At 40.9% G+C, this 20,863-nt stretch overlaps 1 protein-coding gene across 4 annotated transcripts in view; it reads right to left on the bottom strand.

The window, feature by feature from the left end:
* inpp5b (inositol polyphosphate-5-phosphatase B) overlaps positions 1-20,863 on the bottom strand; it is a 135,468-nt gene that overhangs the window by 20,643 nt on the left and 93,962 nt on the right. For all 4 annotated transcript variants that reach the window (XM_078422966.1, XM_078422963.1, XM_078422964.1 and 1 more), the window contains 8 exons: positions 18,593-18,694; positions 13,237-13,351; positions 12,659-12,775; positions 8,555-8,742; positions 6,685-6,796; positions 5,146-5,255; positions 2,842-2,977; positions 1,008-1,118 (listed from right to left, as the gene is read on the bottom strand). In XM_078422966.1, coding sequence (XP_078279092.1) covers positions 1,008-1,118; positions 2,842-2,977; positions 5,146-5,255; positions 6,685-6,796; positions 8,555-8,742; positions 12,659-12,775; positions 13,237-13,351; positions 18,593-18,694 — 991 coding nt within the window. The remainder of the gene's footprint in view (positions 1-1,007; positions 1,119-2,841; positions 2,978-5,145; positions 5,256-6,684; positions 6,797-8,554; positions 8,743-12,658; positions 12,776-13,236; positions 13,352-18,592; positions 18,695-20,863) is intronic.

Genomic DNA, 20,863 nt, shown 5'->3' with positions numbered 1-20,863 from the left:
TTGGAGCAGTAATCAAACAGCAATTGTAGGATCACAAACCAAGACTGATGTTTTTCTCAGGAATTTTGACATCAGCAGAAGTACTTTGAATGGTTCACTGCAGCCGAGTTCATACACACTAGGTATTTAAACAAGTGTTGCTGTCCTCATGGCTTCAGTGTAATGGGTAATTGCTAACATCTAGATGGGGCCAGGTGGGGCGGAGGAGGAGGGCTGGATATAGGATTAATGATTTGAAAGTTTTGTGAACAATGACCTACTAATGCTGTAAAAATTATATAGAGCACGGTCGACAATCCTACAGAAGACTTGGGAATGAACCCAGCTGGCTTTGCAGCAATTAAAACCAGTCTTCCATATTCAGAAGTTTCATTATGCACTTCATGGACAAATTCATGCAGGGTAATTTCAAATACTCTCCTCAGATTTCACAAAACAGTTTGTTACATCGCTGTCTCTGGGGAAAATAAATGAGAGGATGCAGATGTAATTGCCAATACATTTGTAAAGAGGTATTACCCAAACTTCCGGAACATCTGGAGATCCAAAATAAAATTTGCAATAAAAGCTATAGAAGCATTATGAAATATCATCTGATTATATACTTCATAGACTGGGCACAAAAGTGACAAATTAACACAGCAGTCTCCAGTTTACTTTAATTGAATGGGTGATATGTAATGGTTAATTTTTACTGCAGTATCTAAATGAAAAGTACCTGTATAATTGGACATTAATTCTAAGTCATGGACCATCAATTTAGATTGTACTTTTGGCTTTACATTGACTCGAGAGTTTACAGCAACCTGGCAGAATACTGTTTGGAAATAATTAAAGATCAGTAGGTTGTCAGAATGCTAATTTCTCCAAGAAATCAATAATATCACTCAACTAGAGAACGGTTAATGAAGTGAAGTGGTTGTAGCAACATATCATTCAAACTGAACTGAGCTAACAATAACACAAAACTGAAAGCTGCAGACCCGAATACCAGCAGACTATCTTACCTCTGACTTGGACAGTGATACTGAAGGAATAGCATCATTCTCCATTCTATCTAATGTACGAACAATATTTTCATAGGTCTTCTTGTATAAATCTTCATTGATCACTTTTATCTGTAAAAATATGGACTGTACTTAAGAACTTATCGGCACCAACTGTCCCTTTAAACAGCCAAAATGTATCCATTATAACTAAAGGAGGAAATAACAGATTTAGAGTTGGCCATTGAAAAGCATAAGATATTTCTGAAAATACTCTAGTCTGGGAGGATCTGTGGGTAGAAAAACAATGCTCATTGCAAAAGGTGATCCATCTGAAATGGTGGTTTCACAAAGGTGGGTGCATGTGCATATGGAGGGGGTTTTAAACAAACTTAAAACCAGCCCCACCCATCTGCACTGACAGACACTACTGGATCAGTGGCAGCAATTGGCCTTTGCAAAAGTCCTGTCTTCAAGGGGTGCTTCACTTCAATAATATATTCAAATAAGACTCCAGTGTAACTGGAACACTGATGTGCCCATGGCAGTATTCCCAGAGCTCAGCAACTAAATGCTGGGTAGTACTCTTTGTAGGCCAAGAAGAACAGGAGTTGCATTTCCAACCATTGAGATCACGTCCATCAAATCCTACTCTCCTCCTTGATGTAAACACGAGTGTCCCGAGATCACGATCTGACCTGTAGCTTCTTCAAGATTTTTCCTGCTTATTCATGACCAAGTAATAATCCAAACCACAAACAAAAAGTTACACACTACAGAAAGGGCTCATATTAGAGGTCTGAGATACTCACCGTTTTGAGTTCTTAATGCATGGTTTTCTGTAAACTAGATACAAGTAATTAGGAGACCTAATATAATATTGGCATTTATTGCTGTGGGAAATGAATATAAATGGAGGGAGGGAGTTTATGCTGTTATCTAGGAAAGTGGCGAGACGTTATCTGCAATATTCTACACAATATTGGTCTCCGCTTAATAAACAGCTTAAGTGCACTGGAAGCATTTTGGTGAAGATTCACCCTACTGGTACCTGGACCATTCTGACCGCCTCTTCTTGATAGAATGGATGAACAGGTTCAGTTTGCAGGTAAAGGAGCTGGAAAGACTGAGACAAGATCCTGAGGTAGATGCAGAGAAGATGGGAAAAACTAGAACTTGGGGTTGCTATTTAGGACACAGATATGGGCAATTTTTGTTCTCAAAGATCGTGAGACTTTGGAACTTCTTCAAAGAGTAGTTGAAGGAAAGTTCTTCAGTATTTTTAAGGCACGGGTCGATAGGTTTTTGATAAGAAAGGTGAAGAATTACTGTGGATACTCTGGAATGTGATTTGAGGTTTCAGTCAGATCAGCCATGGACATATTTAAATGGTGGGGCTTGAGAGGAAATGGGAAAGAGTTGTAGATGCCGAGAACGAGCCATCCGGAGTAGTGATGGAAGCAGGTATGAAAGTAACGTTTAAGGGAAAAAGCAGTAGCTCAGGCTGTATTTTTTGTTTTATTTAACATCAAATATAATGCAGTATCAAATGTCACTATGTATAGCTTTATTAAATTAGAGTTGAACTCTGCTTCACATTGTCAGGTCGCACCATCTTACCCGAGGCGGATGTACCATTCTAATCAGTGTCAATGGCTACAAGACCATTTATCCTTGTTCAATTCCAGCTGCTTTGTTTGTTTGCTATTTGCCAAATGGTCTGATTTTACAAAACTTCACGGTTTTATTAAATGGTACGGGTAAACATGGTGTGTTAGCCGACAATTCCCTTTTATTACAAAGGATCAAGACAACGGGGGAAAACTTTGGTGAATATGAAAAGATGATTACGTACCCCAACTTGAAACAGCGCGCTGACAGGTTTATGGTCACTAACTCTCAAAGCCATGTGACTGCGATAATCCAACTGCTTGACGTTATTGCCCTTCCAAAGGATTCGATCACACCACGCAGGGACTCGACACTTCTCACTGAGAAAGAAAAAACACTTCTTCATGAGTTTCACATTTCAAATTAAACCATGCATAAAGTAACAAACAAAGCTGCTGAAGGCGCTAGATATCCAAGGAAGCTTTTTTGCTGGAGAAAGGGGACAATAGAAGCAAACTTTGTGGCAGATTAAAATAATGATATCATTGCATATCACTGATCAAACGAGGAAAGAATTATGTCATGAATTCCTCAAATGAGACTTCAGAAATTTCATGCAAGTCATTACAAGAACACTGGAACCACTTATTAGAAAGAAACAGTCACTATAACCTGTTCCTTACATGCAGCCACACTGAGTAGCAAGCACAGTAATGCAGCTGGTGGGGTTGCTGCCTCACAGCGTCATTGACCTGGGATCGATCCTGACCTCTGGTGATGTCTATGTGGAGTTTGTACATTCTCCCTGTGACCGTGAGAGTTTCCTCTGGGTGCTGTGGTGTCCCCGTTCTTACCTATATCTCTGATAGAGATGACAAACAGCAATGGGCCTAGCAGCGAACTCTGAGGCACACCACTAGTCACAGGTTTCCAGTCTGAAAAACAACCTTCCACCATCACACTCTACTTCCTTCCACAAAGCCAATTTTCTGTCTATTCAGCTATCTCTCCTTGGATCCCATGCCATCTAACCTTCCAGACCAACTTACCATGCAGAACCTTGTTGAATGCTTTGCTGAAATACATATATACATCGACAGCTCTGCCCTCATCAGCTTTTCTGGTCACATCTTCAAAAAACTCAGAATTGAGAGACACAACCTCCCTCGTACAAAACGATGCTGACTATCCTGAATCAGCACTTGTCCATCTTATTTACATCTTATCGCTCAGAATACTCTCTTGCAACTTTCTGACCACAGATGTTAGGTTCACTGGCCTCCTTTGAAAATTATATTAGAAGGCAAATGCACAGATTTAAAGGTCCCGCTCATTCGGGACCAGATTACTTATAGAATCTGGTATTCCACTCTGAGGAAATGGTTGCTATGTAAATCAGTGTTAATTTAACAAATACGTACGTAGACATACAAAGCTGTGGAATTATCCAAACCCAAGCTAGAAATGTTGGACGCCCAATGCAAGAGAAACTCGGGCGAAAAGGAAAGTTTTGCCAATGTTGTTAGCTGTTAGAAACATCATTAATGGCAATATGTAACTGAGAAAGAAATATCCTGTGTATGGGAAAGATGGCAAGCAATGTAGAAACAAAAATCTATTCTTCAAAAAGTGCACAATAAAAAGGTTGTCAAAAGTTTGCGGATTAGAATAAGGGTCAAAGACAGAGTCAGTTCCAAAGAACTGGGTGAACACAATGTGCCTGGTGTGAAGCAACAGATTCTGAGAAAAGTACACACCCTGTAGTTGTCTCTTGGCCAAGACGCTGGTAAAAGGGCAACCAGTGACATTTCAACTTCATTTCGAAGCAACATATCAGGGCTTCCTGTAGCCATCAATGGTAAGACCATCGAATTAAATATCTCCTTAAAATGGTATTGGTGAGACCAAAGTGAAAATTCAATTGATGCCAAACAAGACCACAGCGAATCCAAACGCTCACATCAGATGTGATATGAATTTCATTGCATCGGAACAGAAAGACTGCTGCTTTTCTTGGAAATAATACTCCCAGCAGATGGTACGGATAAGGGTGCAACATGTATGAAAAGATCACACTGATTCAATAAAAACAATCATTGCACCACAAAGATACACATGCAAAGTTTTTACTTCAATGAAGGTAAACCAGAAGGTGAATACCTCCCAATTCCTACTCTGATGATGGCACCGTATATTAATGTTACGTGAACACGCTTGATTATTACCACTATGTTACTCCAGCATTGTGTCTTTTTTTGTTGCTTTAAGAATATCATCCCTTAAGTACTGTATTAAGTGATTAAATGCCTTTTGACTTGCTTGTGTTTAAAGAATCAATGTATTTGGAAGAAAGCCACTGTAACTATTCAGTTTCATTTTTAGTATTGTTGAGAAATGAATCAGAATGATACAGTGAGAGACACTGAAGGGAAAATTATGCACTTTTCTGGGGCAATTTTTCGTTAGACCCTGATTAGAATGGACTTCAAGTTAAAGATGGTAGATTCAGGATTTTGATGATCCAATGAGCATCCAAGGCATACATTACCTTGTGTCCCAGTTATCTGTGCCAATGTCATATTTGTAGGTAGGTTGAAAGTTGAGCGCTCCCTCTTCGAATCCTCGGAATACCATCATGCTCCCCTTGTGCTTGGTTAGCTGTGCAACAACAGAGGCTCTTACAATTTTTGTCTTAACTTGCAGGTGAGCAAATACTATCATGTGTTAAATGATAAAATATTTGTCAGTCCTTTTATCATTTAAGAATATGAGCTCTTTTAAATTAATATTCATAATAAATGAAACAGTTAATTAAAGCAAAGCATAGACACAAAATGCTGGGGTAACTCAGTGGGTCAGACAGCATCTCTGAAGAAAAGGAATAGGTGACGTATTAGGTCGAGACCCTTCTTCAGATCTGAAGTCTCGACCCGAAATGTTACCTATTCCTTTTCTCTGGAGATGCTGCTTGACCCACTGAGTTACTCCAGCATTTTGTGTCTATCTTGGGTGCAAACCAGCTTCTGCAGTTCCTTCCTAACAGATAAATATAGCAGTCAAATAAGATATTTCTACTTTGTATATGGAGCGTAATGTAGGCTAAAATAGAAATACTTAACATTTTCCACATTTCCATCGTGTAACTTTAAATAAATTGTGAAATAAGGAAAAATGTGTGGAATATGAAATATATACAAATTACAGGCCTAGATTGTAGAATCCTCTGCCAAGCATTCAGGTTAAACTTCCTGAGTCAATACTCTGTCGCGCCTCTTGAATGTTTTGGAATCACTTTAGGTCATAATTGAAAACTTGCATCATAGACTATTATGTTTTGACATAAAAAATATGAGCATCTTTTGAAGATAATTTTTCTCTTCCTCTAATGAAATATTCTGCATTCACTTTCCTTCATACTCAAAGGTAATCAAATAATCATTAGAACAAATAACTATTCCACAAATACTTGATTACCAAAGAGGTGACACAATGGCACAGCTGGTAGAGCTGCTGTCTCACAGCGGCAGGGACCTGGGTTTGATCTTGACCCTGGGTGCTCTCTGTGTGGAGTTTGCATGTTCTTGTTTCCTCCAGCTGCTCCAGTTTCCTCCCACATCCCAAAGATGTGCGGGTTTGTAGGTTAATTTAAATTCCAGCTAGTCTGTAGGAAGTGGATGTGAAAGTGGGATAACATTGAACTAGTGTGAATGTGTGATCGATGGTCGGCATGGACTTGGTGGGCTGAAGGGTTTGTTTCCACAGTGCATCTTTCAATCAGTTAATGGCAGGTGGTATATAGTGGTAGAAAAACAAAAAGATACTGATATTGTAAATGTCTTGTTCTTCCTGGTCTGTACCAGATATTAGTCTGCAGACTGAGCCATTCAATTATCCTGTTTGCTTCACTTTATTTTTAACCATTGGTCATTATTTGGGAAACTTTGTACAAATGTTTCACGATAAAAAGCTTCCTTTAAAGATAATTCCACCTTGTTTGGTTGATCAACTAGGTAATCTGTGGAGGTTAACTTTTCCCTTGATGCCTCTCTAGTCCTATAAAAATGAACAGTCACAACATAAACCTTACCTGATCATACTTGATGAGGTTTTGGTAATCCTTCGCTTCTATTAACTTCTTAATTGTTTCTGCCTCGGGGTGACATATCCTGTAGTTCAGATCTCCAACCCATATTACAATGCTTTATATTGCAAAAAAAAAGTTGCAAACAATGAATGAAAAAAATAGAAACATATCCTAGATACTCATTTTTTTGCCACAAAACATCAAGGTGTTGTCTATATATATGTTGTATATATATATATATACACATTCATACACACCGATCAGCCAAAACATTCTGACCTGATGAGCCAAAACATTATAACCTGCCTAATATGCTGTTGGTCCTCCGTGTGCAGCCCCATACACAGCAGGGTGCGATGCACTGTGTACTGTGACACATTCTTCCCGTGACCACCATTACAATTTTGTGTGACTTGTGCCACAGTAGACCTTCTATCGGTTCAGACCAGAAGGGATAGCCTTCGTTGCCCTCGCCCATCGATGAGCCTTGGGCGCCCAACACACTGTCGCCGGTTTGTGGTTTGTCCTCCTCAGACCACTGTCGGTAGGTACTCACCACTGCTGACCGGGAGCACCCCACAAGCCTTGCCGTTTCAGAGATGCTCTGACCCAGTCGTCTGGCCATAACAATTTGGCCCTTGTCAAAGTCGCTCAGGTCTTTACTCCTTCCATTTCCCCTGCATCCAACACATCAACTTCAAGACTGACTGTTCACTTGTTAATATATCCCACCCCTTGACAAGTGCCATTGTAACAAGATAATCAATGTTATTCACTTTACCTGTCATAATGTTTTGGCTGATCAGTGTGTGTGTGTATATATATATATATATATATATACATACATACATACACACACACATATATATATATATATATATATATATATATATATACACACACACATATATACATACACATATCTATAGCCTTAATCAAATGACCTTCATTCAGAAAGAATGAATCTTCAAGTATGAGACATTTATGTCACGGCACAACTCAACAGTGGAAAACTGACGATATCATCCTCTAATACTGTTGTACATACACTCCAACAACATTCACTGAAGTACGATAACCTAAAAAAACATCTCATGATACCCAAGGTCTCAAAATGTCACACTGTTAAACATTTCAAGTTAGGTAAAACTCCCTATATTTGGCTTCACTTCAAACAGTGGAAAAACACTGAAGTTAATGCAGAGATTGTCAGTAACACAATAATATCCTTTTCTGTTTCTTCATGATTTGGATGTGTTTGCCCAACCATTCAATGAAAGTTAAACACAAAACGCTGGAGTAACTCAGCGAGTCAGGCAGCATTTCTGGAGAAAAGGAATAGGTGACCTTTCGGGTCAAGACCTTCTTCAGATACAAACTCCTCTCAAGGTATTCTGACTTTGAAGAAGTTCTCCTCTCTCCAATGAGAGTTCTGCAACACCCTCTCTCGCTGCTCCCCCTCTGTGAACAGACTGAAAAAGGTCTCAACCCGAAACGTCACCCATTCCTTTTCTCCAGAGATATTGCCTGACCCCACTGAGTTACTCCAGCATTTTGTGTCTACCTTCGGTGTAAACCAGCATCTGCAGTTCCTTCCTACACATTCAATTAAATTGTTGCTCCACTTTCTTAGAGTCAACTTGTAACATCAAGGTGAATAAAGTTGGGATGTCTTGGGTTTGCACAGCTCAGTGCCACACCAACTCAAACAAAGTGTGCATGTCGCCATTGGACTGATCCAACTCCATCAAATTGTGCTTGAGGAAAATTGATTCTCACTAGAACTAATTTGCAGGCACGATATTCCTAATGTCAGATGGAGCATTAAAAAATCTATTTTGTGCAAGTAACTTTCAGAGGTCTGGCCACTTACTCGTGCTTCATGATTGTTTGGGATGATAATGGCAGGTTAGATTGGATGAAGCGCATTCTAGTGCAGATCTCTTTGTAGTCCTGGTTCCGTCTTTCACACTCCTCGGTGTGTGCTGCCAGGTGAGAGCACACAATACACATGGAGGTACTATGAAACATAAATCTTATACTCACTCCACCCTTGTTACCCTAGGAGAAAAAACACACATTTGAAAAGCCTGAGATTTAGAAAGAGCTCAGAATTCATGTTGGAAAATTCTTCGGAGAAGTAATACCTTGCTGGAAAAATTTACATTAATCATCATGTACACTAAAGTTGCGTTATTGCTAAAATTGTGCATCTTGCGTTGGGCTTTCTAGTCCAACTTGCTAATCCCCTGTTCTGGAAGATCTCCTGCAATCCTACACCTGCAAGTTTGTAGGTTATTTGGCTTCTGTAAATTATCCCTAGCGTGTCGGATTGAACTAGTGTACGGGTGATGTTGGTTGGCGTGGACGCAGTGGGCTGAAGGGCCTGTTTCCACACTGTATCTCTAAACTAAAGATTGGTCCATGGAAAAGTGGGGTGGTGGAGGGGTTTCAATTGGACCTGAATCGCAGGGAATTAGAGAGGTTATAACCAGATTCTATGACCTTAAGCACCACAGTCAAGCAAAAGCATCCTCCCCGTATCCTGACAATTTAGCCCTGTTGGAATTTAAGTTTCAATCAGATTCTTTCTTTCCTCTAACCTTCAATGAACACAAAACCAGTCAACCCAATCTCTCCTCAGCAGACTATGGGGGCTGCACAGTGGCTATGCTGGTAGAGCTGCTTCTTCACAGTGATCCAGGTTCGATCCTGACCTCGGGTGCTGTCTATGTGTCGTTTGCACATGATCCCTGTGACTGCCTGGATTTCCTCCGGGTGTTCCGGTTTCATCCAACATCTGGGTTTGTAGGTTAATTGGCCTCTGGAAATTGCCCCTGGTGTATCAAGAATGGATGAAAAAGTGGAATAACATAGAACTTGCATGAACGAGTGATCGATGGTTGGTGTGGACCAGGTTAGCCTTTGGACCCGTTTCCATGCTGTATCGCTAAACTCTCTAAAATAAACGACATAGCAAGAATTTATTTCACTGCCTCGATGACAAGCATTTCCATTGTGCATAAGGATAGTGCAATTGCAACATGATGTTGACAATGTATGCCATTATTTTGTGATTCCATAGTAAGAATCAGAAAAGAATAGCACAAATCAGATTGTAATCAATTGTCATTTGATGTTAGTACCCAGTATCAGGTGCATGTAGCTCCTTTGAGATTATAGATGACACAAGGTATTCCTGTGCTACTTGACATTATTGCCAGAGAGGAATTGAAACAACTGCTACAGACAGCCTGAGGTGCATGGACTAGTAAAACGCAGTGTTCAAAATCCACTGCAGCAGTCATTAGAAACTCAGGATTCACTGCGATCCACATTCGGAGGAAGATGTCATTTTAGATTCACACCAGCAAAAGTCTGTAAACAGGAGCTCTAAAAATAATACTTTTTAAAATGCTGAACAGTGAATATTTCTCCTCTAATGCTGTGACAAAGATAAAGGGACAAGTGGGCTGATCAGTGTTTTTGCCTGAAAGTGTATTGAAGTTTAAACACAAAGGACTAACAAAACAGAAGTGGTCCACCATATCTATGTCGATGCTTACCATCCAACTGTGGAGGAAGTGCTTTGGGGGTGCGGTGTTAGGATTCAGAGGTGAGCAAGTAGAGGCAACAGGGTTTGATGAGAATATATTAAAATTCCAATAATCTGCTATCTGACTGTTCAGAAATGCTGATGGTTTGGCATCTGGCAATGCTTGTTCTGCTCCTTCCACAGCTGGAATATTTTGTGCAGTTTTGGTCACCACACTACAGGAAGGATGTGCACCCACACTCGCACAGGAGAGGGTGCAGATAATATTCACCAGAATTATTCGTGCCATTAAGTCTCGGTTACAACAGACTGGCTACGTTAGGTTTGTTTTCCTCACTTAGAACATATGAGTTTGAGGGAGGACCTGATAGAGGCATACAAAATTATAAAATACATAGACATGATGAACATTGAAAATTTTCCCACATCATGGAGATGCAGAAAACCAGAGGGCGTAAGTTTCATGTGAGTTGTAAGAGGACTAGAAATGATCTGAAGATTGTTTTTTACCACTCAGAGGGTGGTTTCAAACAGGAAAACACTGACCTGAGAAGGTGATGGAGGTAGGCATCTCACAACCGTAAAAAAAGTATCTGGACAATCATTTCAATGGACAAGGCACAGAATGCAATGGACAAGTGCAGGTGAATGGAATTACTAAAGATGGATATTTGATCACCTGCATGGTCAAGCTGGGTCTAAGGGCCAGTTTCTGTGCTGTAGACTCTATGACAAAAGTCCAAGGAAGATTTAAATCACATGCCGTTTAAACCCTCAATTGAGAATGATCTGGAGAATGTAAAGTGGAAGTTACTGTGTATTTAAAGTCATAGAGTCATAGTGATACTGTGTTGAAACAGGCCCTTCGGCCCATTTGCCCACACCGGCCAACATGTCCCATATTTAATTTATAAATATTACTATTTCATGTTCTATTAGGATTGTATCAATGCAGTATGTAACCAAATTATTTATTGTACTGTAATGCAATGGGTTTTATACGTTGCATTTGTGCCAAGTTTCTTATTTTAGACACACTGAAGAATTTTAAGCAGGAACTAATGTTGGTCCATGTCTCTGTTAGAAACTCTTTAATTAGTGACAGAGGAGGAGAGATAATAGAAACTGCAACTCGAAGACAGAGAGCCAGAGAAACCATTCTCAACTGAAATAGCTGCTTCCCTGACCTGGGGCCACAGAGAGCTGGGACCTTCATTAATTATTATTGTGTTGTTAATTAAGTAGGAGGGGTATTTGTGACAATTGCTTCACTCAGCAGCACACCCATAATGGCAGCACAGCGGTAGAGTTGCTGCCTTACAGCACCAGAGACCCAGGTTCGTTCCTGACTACGGTTGCTGTCTGCACGGAGTTTGTACTTTCTGCCTGTCACCGTGTAGTTTTTTCCAGATGCTCCAGTTTCCTTCCACATTCCAAAGGCGTGCAGGTTTGTAGGTTAATTGGTTTCCCTAATGTGTAGGATAGAACTAGTGAATGGGCGATTGCTGGTCGACATGGACTCGGTGGGCTGAAGGGCCTGTTTCGAAGCTCTAAACTAAACTAAACATAACTGAGGGGTTGTGGGTATGCAACTGGGAACCTGCATCCATATTTACCATCAAGGGAAGTGGGTGGAAAATGTAGGGAAAATTAAATGTAATGAGGCAACATATATTCTATGTTCGATACCGATTTGCTAAATTTTAAGATGGAGCATTAACAAGATTGCCAAGGACATGGACAAAACCTTACGAGGGTGTCTAAACAAAATGGACCATTAATATTTCCTCCTCTTGGTCACAATGAAATTGCACAATCTTTCTTATGGTAGCAATTCATTAGTGCTTCTGCTGAGAACTAGAAATTATCACATACAGATTAGCAGGTTGATCAGCCTGTGGAAATTCTCCTCAGTGTGTAGGGTGTGATGCAAAAGTAGGATAACATAGAACTGGTGTTAATGGGTGATCGATGGTCGGCAGGTATTAGATGTTACTGTTAAGTGTGAAAGGGAGGTGGCCAGCAGTTATGTGTAAGACTCTGGAAGCTGAAATCAGACAGGGCCATTAAGAAATATAAAGGAAGCAAGAAAGAACAGGGAATCACAACGTCTAAAAGGGACCAGAAATGGACATGGGTGAGGTGTTACACTTTGGGAGGTCAAATTTAGGAGGAAAGTACAGAGTAAATGGCAGGAGTCTCTGGACCATTGATGTACAGAAGGCATCCATGGTTCCCTGGAAGGTGCAGTACAAGTACATAGGATGGTAAAGAAGGCAGATGCAATATTTGCCTTCATAGAGAACTGTTTCGCATACAGAACTGTTTTTCATTTCATCTTGAACTGCAAGTCTCTCCATTAATGTGCCATTAACTAACCAAACAGCAGGATTTGATTTTTCTCCCTTCAATCTGCCTTACCATTCTTCCCATGATGCCAGTTCCTACTGTTTCGACTTCCACTTCTGTGATGTATTCTGCAAGTTTGTTCCGCACATACAATATGAGCATCATTCCAACCAGACGGACAAGCTTGATCTGAAAGATAAGATCCATTTCATTAAAGTATCAAATAAAGATGTTTCATCTTCAGATGTACCATGGATACAAGCGTAGCTGAGAAATGGGAAGCAGCATCGGTCTAGCAAATAATAACCTCTCACCAAAACTAGGACCTTTCGATCAGATTTGCATCAATACAAGGAGTTATATCAAAACATTGTCCAAACCTGATCTCAGAAACAGCAGCAATAGTGCAATTTATGTCGAAGAATCAGATGGGGAAGAATTCCATCATTTCTAAAGGAAAGTGGTTATATGTATAGTATATACATTTGACCCAGGAACTATTTCAAATGAAAAAAAATCAATTCTCATCCACACAGAACCCGAATAGGTAGGGCTGTATGCCTAAACAATTCTATTTTTGCCACGTTGTTGCAATAATTATATTGCACTGCCCCAACCGAGCTGCATTAAAAATAATACAATAAGTGTACCTTTGCATATGTGGCTAAAGGATGAAGACTTTCAGACACAGCTCGGAACCACTCCTCTTGCTTCGGTGAGTCGTTGAAAAGGAATGCTTCTTTGCTCAGGTCAATTTCTTGAAAACTTATAAAAACAAGTAACAAAAAGCTCTGCTTACCCTATTGCCAATCAGAACATCAGCAAACACATCAAATATCAATCCTCAAAACAGGTTTGGAGAGGACAAAAATGTACAGCATTCATTCTCAAATGGTTCCAATGAATTAGTCAGGTAATAACTGAGATAGCCAAGTCTCACCAGGCATAGAGTCATAGAGCACAGAAACTGGCCCAACTTAACCCTGCCGACCAAGATACCTCACCTAAGCTAGCCCCATTTCCCCGAGTTTGACCCATCTCTTAATGATAGCGGAGTCAGGGGGTATGGGGAGAAGGCAGGAACAGGGTAATGATTGCGAATGATCAGCCATGATCCCATTGAATGGCTGTGCTGGCTCACATTGAATGGCCTACACCTGCACCTATTGTCTATTGACCCATTTCCTTCGAAAGCCATGTACCTGTCCAAGTGTCTTTTAAATGTTATTGTACCTGCCGCAACTACCTCCTCTGGCAGTTTGCCCCGATACCCACCACCGAGTGAAAAGGTTACCCTTCAGGTTGCTATTAAATCTTTCCCCTCTCATCGTAAACCTATATCCTCTGGTTCTTGATTCCCCTGCCTTAGGTAAAAGACTCTATGCATTCACCCTATCTATTTCCCCTCATGATTTTATACACCTCTGTAAGATTACCCCTCAGCTTCCTGTGCCCAAAGGAATAAAGTCCGAGCCTCCCCAACCTTTCTCTATTGCCCAGGCCCTCAATTTCCATATGATGTTTATACATTGATTAAAAAGCAGCACCATTTTAGACCTAAAGCTAAATCAATTCAACTGCACATGGTATAAACTTTAACCAACTTAAGTGAAAAGTTTTAGACATTTTGGCAGCTTCTTGCATGAAGACACTACAAACAAATGTATATATATATATATATATATTTCGCTATATTTATCTGCAATTTTTATTCCACTCTTGAAAATCCTATGGCAGGTGTACTTAACATAAAGGAAAAAAATCCTGTTGTATCCAAAATTCCACTGTTCTCCTCATTAATGGTCCATCAGCTTTTAATTCAAAGGGCTATCAAAAAGCAGTTTGCCCATTGTGCCTTTTCTGAAAGTAATTTTTCCATCTTTCCTCGCAGCTCTCCAATGGCAAAGATGCAGTGTAATCCAAATCATCGTACATCAATGAAAATCGTACAAAAATTGCTGATGCTGAAAAGCTGCAATTAAAGCAGAAAACGCTAGAAACATTGAGCAGCATCATGTTTCTGACATCTTCTGCTTGAATTTATCTTGAATTATTGCACGTCTTTAAAAATTGTCCCAATATTCCACTCTGCAATCTTCTAAAATCATCAGACTCAATTTAGCCATGACCTCATAGATGGCCCCAATCGCCTTCTCCACCCAATTTTACTCATCGCTGATCCATCTTCATATCTACATATAGATTGGGCCAACCTGAGGAGGAGGATTTCCTGGAATGTATACGGGATGTTTTTTTAAGCCAATATGTAGAGGAACTGACTAGAGGGCAGGCCATCCTCGACTGGGTATTGTGTAATCATATCATATCATATCATATATATCCAGCCGGAAACAGGCCTTTTCGGCCCATCAAGTCCGTGCCGCCCAGCGATCCCCGCACATTAACACTATCCTACACCCACTAGGGACAATTTTTACATTTACCCAGCCAATTAACCTACATACCTACATATACCTACATATAATGAGGAAGGATTAGATAGCAATCTTCTTGTGCAAAGCCCCTTGGGCAACAGTGACCATAATATGGTGGAATTCTGCATTAGGATGGAGAGTGACACGGTTAATTCAGAGACTAGGGTCCTGAACATAAAGACAAGAGACTTTGAAGGTATGAGACGGGAATTGGCTAGAATAGACTGACAAATAATACTTAAACGGTTGACGGTGGAGATGCAATGGCAAAGATTTAAAGATCGCATAGATGAACTCCAAAGATTGTTCATCCCTTTCTAGCGAAAAAAAACGGGGAAGTCGGCTCAACTGTGGCTAACAAGGTAATTAAAAGGATAGTGTTAAATCCAAGGAAGAAGCAAATAAATCAGCCAGAGGAAGAGCAAACTGGGACTGAGAAAAATTTAGAATTCAACACTGAAGGGCAAAGTTTAATTAAGAGGGGGGAAAAAAAGAGCATGAAAGAAAGCTTGCAGGGAATATAAAAACTGACTGTAAAAGCTTCTTTAGATATGTGAAAAGGAAAAGATTAGTGAAGGCAAATGTCAGTCCCTTACAATCAGAGACAGGTGAATTTATAATGGGAAACAAGGAAATGGCAGAACAGTTAAACGAGTACTTTGGTTCTGTCTTCACCAAGGAAGACACAAAGAATCTCCCAAAAAAACTAGGGGACCAAGGATCTAATGGGAGGGAGGAACTGAAGGGAATCCACATTAGTCAGGAAATGGTGTTCGGTAAACTGTTGGGACTGAAGGCAGATAAATCCCCAGGACCCAATGGCCTGCATCCAGGAGTACTCAAGGAGGGGGCCCTAGAAATCGTAGATGCATTGGTGATCATTTTCCAATGTTCTATAGACTCTGGATCAGTTCCTGTGGACTGGAGATTAGCTAATGTAACTCCACTTTTTAGGAAAGGAGGGAGAGAGAAAACAGGGAATTATAGACCAGTTAGCCTGACATCAGTAGTGGGGAAGATGCTGGAGTCGATTATTAAAGATGTAATAGCAGCGCATTTGGAAAGCAGTGACAGGATTGATCAAAGTCAGCATGGATTTATGAAGGGGAAATCATGCTTGACTAATCTTCTGGAATTTTTTGAGGATGTAACAAGTAGAATAGATAAGGGAGAGCCAGTGGATGTGGTGTATCTTGACTTTCAAAAAGCCTTTGACAAGGTCCCACACAAGAGATTAGTGTGTAAAATTAGAGCACATGGTATTGGGAGCAGGGTATTGACATGGATAGAGAACTGGTTGGCAGACAGGAAGCAAAGAGTAGGAATTAACGAGTCCTTTTCAAAATGGCAGGTAGTGACTAGGGGGGTGCCTCAAGGCTCAGTGCTGGGACCCCAGTTATTTACAATATATATTGACGATTTAGATGTGGGAATTAAATGTAACATCTCCAAGTTTGCGGATGACACAAAGCTGGGTGGCAGTGTGAGCTGCGAGGAGGATGCTACGTGGCTGCAGGGTGACTTGGATAGGTTAGGTGAGTGGGCAGATGCATGGCAGATGCAGTATTATGTGGATAAATGTGAGGTTATCCACTTTGGTGGCAAGAACAGGAAGGCAGATTATTATCTGAATGGTGTCAGATTAGGAAAAGGGTGGTGCAATGAGACCTGGGTGTGCTTGTACATCAGTCACTGAAAGAAAGCAAGCAGGTAGAGCAGGCAGTGAAGAAAGCTAATGGCATGTTGGCCTTCATTGTGAGAGAATTTGAGTTTAGGAGCAAGAAGGTCCTACTGCATTTGTACAGGGCCATGGTGAGACCGCACCTGGAGTGCAATTTTGGTCTCCTAATTTGGCGAAGGACATTATTGCATAACATGGTGACCCCACGCTGCACTCCCTGTCTCTTGTGTGGGTTCACCAGGTAAATTCCTGGGATGGCGGAACTGAGAAAGAATGGGTCGACTGGGCTTGTATTCACTGGAATTTAGGAATGAGGGGGGTTCTGATAGAAACATATAAAATTCTTAAAGGATTGGACAGGCTAGATGCAGGAAAAATGTTGCCAATGTTGGGGGAGTCCAGAATCAGGGGTCACAGTTTAAGAATAAGGGGTAGGCCATTTAGGACTGTGATGAGGAAACCCTTTTTCATCCAGAGAGTTGTGAATCTGTGGAATTCTCTGCTACAGAAGGCAGTGGAGGCCAATTCACTGGATGGTTTTAAGAGAGAGTTAGGTTTTGCTCTTGGGGCTAAAGGAATCAAGGGATATGGGAAAAAAGCAGGAACGGGGTACTGATTTTAGATGATCAGCCATGATCATATTGAATGGCAGTGCTGGCTCAGAGGGCTGAATGGCCTACTCCTGCACCTATTTTTCTATGTCTTCTATGTTTCTATCCCTCACAATGATCCTCTTTGTAGACAACACACTCTTGTATCCTTCCTGCTCCAACATTTCTTAATGAAAATCACCTCCCTCCTCCCAGCCATTTACTTTCTTTGGCAATCAGAAACCAGGCCACAAATACTGGCCTGCAACATCTCTAGTCGCCAGGCATAGCTGATCCCAGCCGGCACGTTTTCTATTGTGGAAAAGTACAAAGCTATAACTGCAGCTGAAACCCTAGATTGCTCTGACGTTTGCAGTAGAGATACACAGCAAAAATTGTCTGTTACGCTCTACACCATCGAAAGCATATTATGGGGATGCATCTCAACATGATTTGGGAACAGCTCCATCCAAGACCGGAAGAAATTGCAGACAGAGCCCAGACTATCACACACATCAACCTACCTTCTTATTTACACTTCACGCCTTGCAAGGCCACCAACATAATCAAGGATGGGTCTTACCCTAGCCACTCCCTTTTCTCCCCTCTGCCATCAGGCAAGAGGTACAAAAGTGTGAAAATGCACACCTGCAGATTCAGGGACAGTTTCTTCCCAGCTGTTATCAGGCAACTGAACCATTCTATCGATAACTACAGTGTGGTCCTGACCTACTATCTACCTCATTGGAGACCTTGGACCATCTTTAATTGGACTCTACTGGACTTTATCTTGCACTAAATGTTATTCACTTTACCGTGTACCTGTACACTGTGGATGGCTTGATTGTAATCATGTAATGCCTTTCCGCTGAATGGTTAGCACGCAACAAAAGCTTTTCACTGTACCTTGGTACACGTGACAATAAACTAAACTACTATTGGAATGCCTGTTGGGATGACAAACATTTCACCCACAATGTTTCTGATCTAGAGTTCTATTTGAAACTAGTTATGTATGTGCAGTGCATTTGTTTAATCTTCTTTTAGGGCGTTGAAAAATACATTTAGCAGTACGAAAGTTCCTCTTCGTCCCTCCTTTCCAGGCTGAGCGAGTAACACTGTTACTCCCATTTTGGGACACAATTGTAATTTACTGTCTGATGCTAATTTTATTACTACGGCAAATAGTTTCAGAATAATTAAAGGCACTACGGCAAATAGTTTCAGAGTAATTAAAGGAAGTCAAAGTACTGGAACATCTAACTAACAGTCGCATGAATCAATGTGGTCATTCTCATACCCAACACAGTAGACATCAGGTGGTTCAGCATCATAACTCAACCAAGGCTTCAGGTCCTGCTGTGGAGACTTGCCGTTCACGTTGTATGTTCCTGCAAATATTCTGAAAATAAATTTAAAATCTTGAACAAAAGAAGTAGAATGATGGACTATAAAAGCTTAGGAGAAGTAATACAGGTTATATTTTGCTCTGAAGAATGTGAGGAAGCCACATAAACTAGAGAAGGTTTAATGAAATGATTCCAGTTTGAGCAACTTTAGTTATGCCATCGGTGAAGGGTACAGATAGAGAAGGGTCAGGAATGAAGGGACAGAGGATGGATTGGCAAAAAATACCAAAGATAACGAGGAAAGATTTTGCCCTGCATGTGTCCATGGTTTGGAATGCTCTGCTTGAGATCGTACTGGGACCAAATTCAATTGAAGCATTCAATAAGTATCTGGATAGGTATCTCAAAGGAAAGACTCTCCAGGGGTTTGAAGAAGAAAGGCTAACATGATTGCTAAAAAAAAAACTGTCACAGATTCAATGCATTAAATGCTTCCATTCTTAGTTTAATTTAATTTAGTTTCAAAATATAGGATGGAAACAGGCCTTTTGGCCCACCATTAATCACCCGAACCCAATAGTTCTATGTTATCCCACTTTCCCATCCACTCCCTACACACTAGGGGCAATTTACAGAGGCCAATTACACACCCGCACGTCTTTGGGATGCGTGATGATCTTGGAGCACCTGGAGGAAATCCACGCGGTCACAGGGAGAACGTGCAAACTCCTCACAGACAGCACCCGAGGTCAGGATCAAACCCGCGTCCTTGGCCCTGAGAGGCAGCAGCTTTACCAGCTGTGCCATTATATACCACCTTGGAATTCCGTGCTGCAATCATTTTGTGATTCAGTAACTATCAAACTTGGGTGGCTCACTGGTCATGAGATGAATTGCACTAAGAGTACGATAGGTGGAGTCTGTGGTTCAGGAAAGTAACAAAATAATGTTGAAAATATGATGGAAAAGATTAAAAAGTGGAAATTATGAACATTTTCTACTTTCTTTAGTGAATGGGTTTCACTGGAACCAGGATAATTTTATGAGTACAACTAATTTATTAATTGATCAGTTTTTTTTCCCAAAGCTGTCAATTTTAGATACATGATTAAACTGGTTATTACAAACTATTTCACAATATTTGGAAAATTATGATGATCAGATTCTGGGCTGCACTCAATGCCCCACACTCTCTCTCTCTCTCTCTCTAATTCAGTGATTCAAACTCTCTCTCTTTCACCCCTTCCCCTGGTGCCCTTTCACCCCTGCCAATGAATGAATAAGTTTATTGCCCAAGTATGTACACATACAAGGAATGTGACTTGGTGCATATCACTCTGCTGCTACGCCCTTCTTTTTACTTTGCATTTTCCTTTTATACTTGGCTCTGCATCACATCGAGCTCTCCACTTCTTCAACATCCAAACCAACTCAGATGTCCATTTGAAAAGCTGCGACCTGCAGGATTACGGTACCGGTGATGGAACCTGCGATTAGTTTGAATAGTCCTTTTTCAAATTACAGAGACACGATGGATTGAATGGCATCTGTATGTGCTGCAAATGTTCTATGATTCCATGAACTTTGTCCCGAGGGCAGCACAGTGATGCAGCAGTAGAGTTGCTGCCTTGTAGCACCACAGACCCAGATTCGATTTTGACGACTGGCATGTTGTTTGTACGGTCTCCCTGTGACCACGTGGGTTTTCTCTGGGTGCTCTGGTTACTTCCCACATTCCAAAGATGTACAGGTTTGTGGGTTGATTGACTTTTGTAAATTGTCCCCAGTGTGTAGGATAGAAATAGTGTCCGGGTGATCAATGGTCAGCACGAACTCGGTGGTCCAAAGGGCCTGTTTCCACGCTGTATCGCTAAACTAAATGAAAATAAATACTGTGGATCTGTGCCACCTGGAACATCCTTCCCCTCACGGCTCTTTCTGCCTCATGTCACATCGATCCACACCACCCCCATCCACACTTGCTAACCTCTTCAGTGCAATTCAAAACTCGAACTGCACCACAGCAGGGTGACCAGAGGCAATAGTCCATAGGACCAGGGTTTCTGTAGATGGGGACTGAAAGAAGATAGACACAAAATGCTGGAGTAACTCAGTGGGACAGGCAGCATCTCTGGACAGAAGGAATGGATGACATTTCGTTAGAAAAGAGATCATGTTCAGGAGAGTCTAGGAAATCCACATTTATGGTCAAGGCAAATTCT

Source organism: Rhinoraja longicauda, chromosome 27, assembly GCF_053455715.1.
Source record: "Rhinoraja longicauda isolate Sanriku21f chromosome 27, sRhiLon1.1, whole genome shotgun sequence".
Classification (NCBI taxonomy): Eukaryota; Metazoa; Chordata; class Chondrichthyes; order Rajiformes; family Arhynchobatidae; genus Rhinoraja; species Rhinoraja longicauda.
This window is presented reverse-complemented; position numbering and strand designations above follow the sequence as displayed.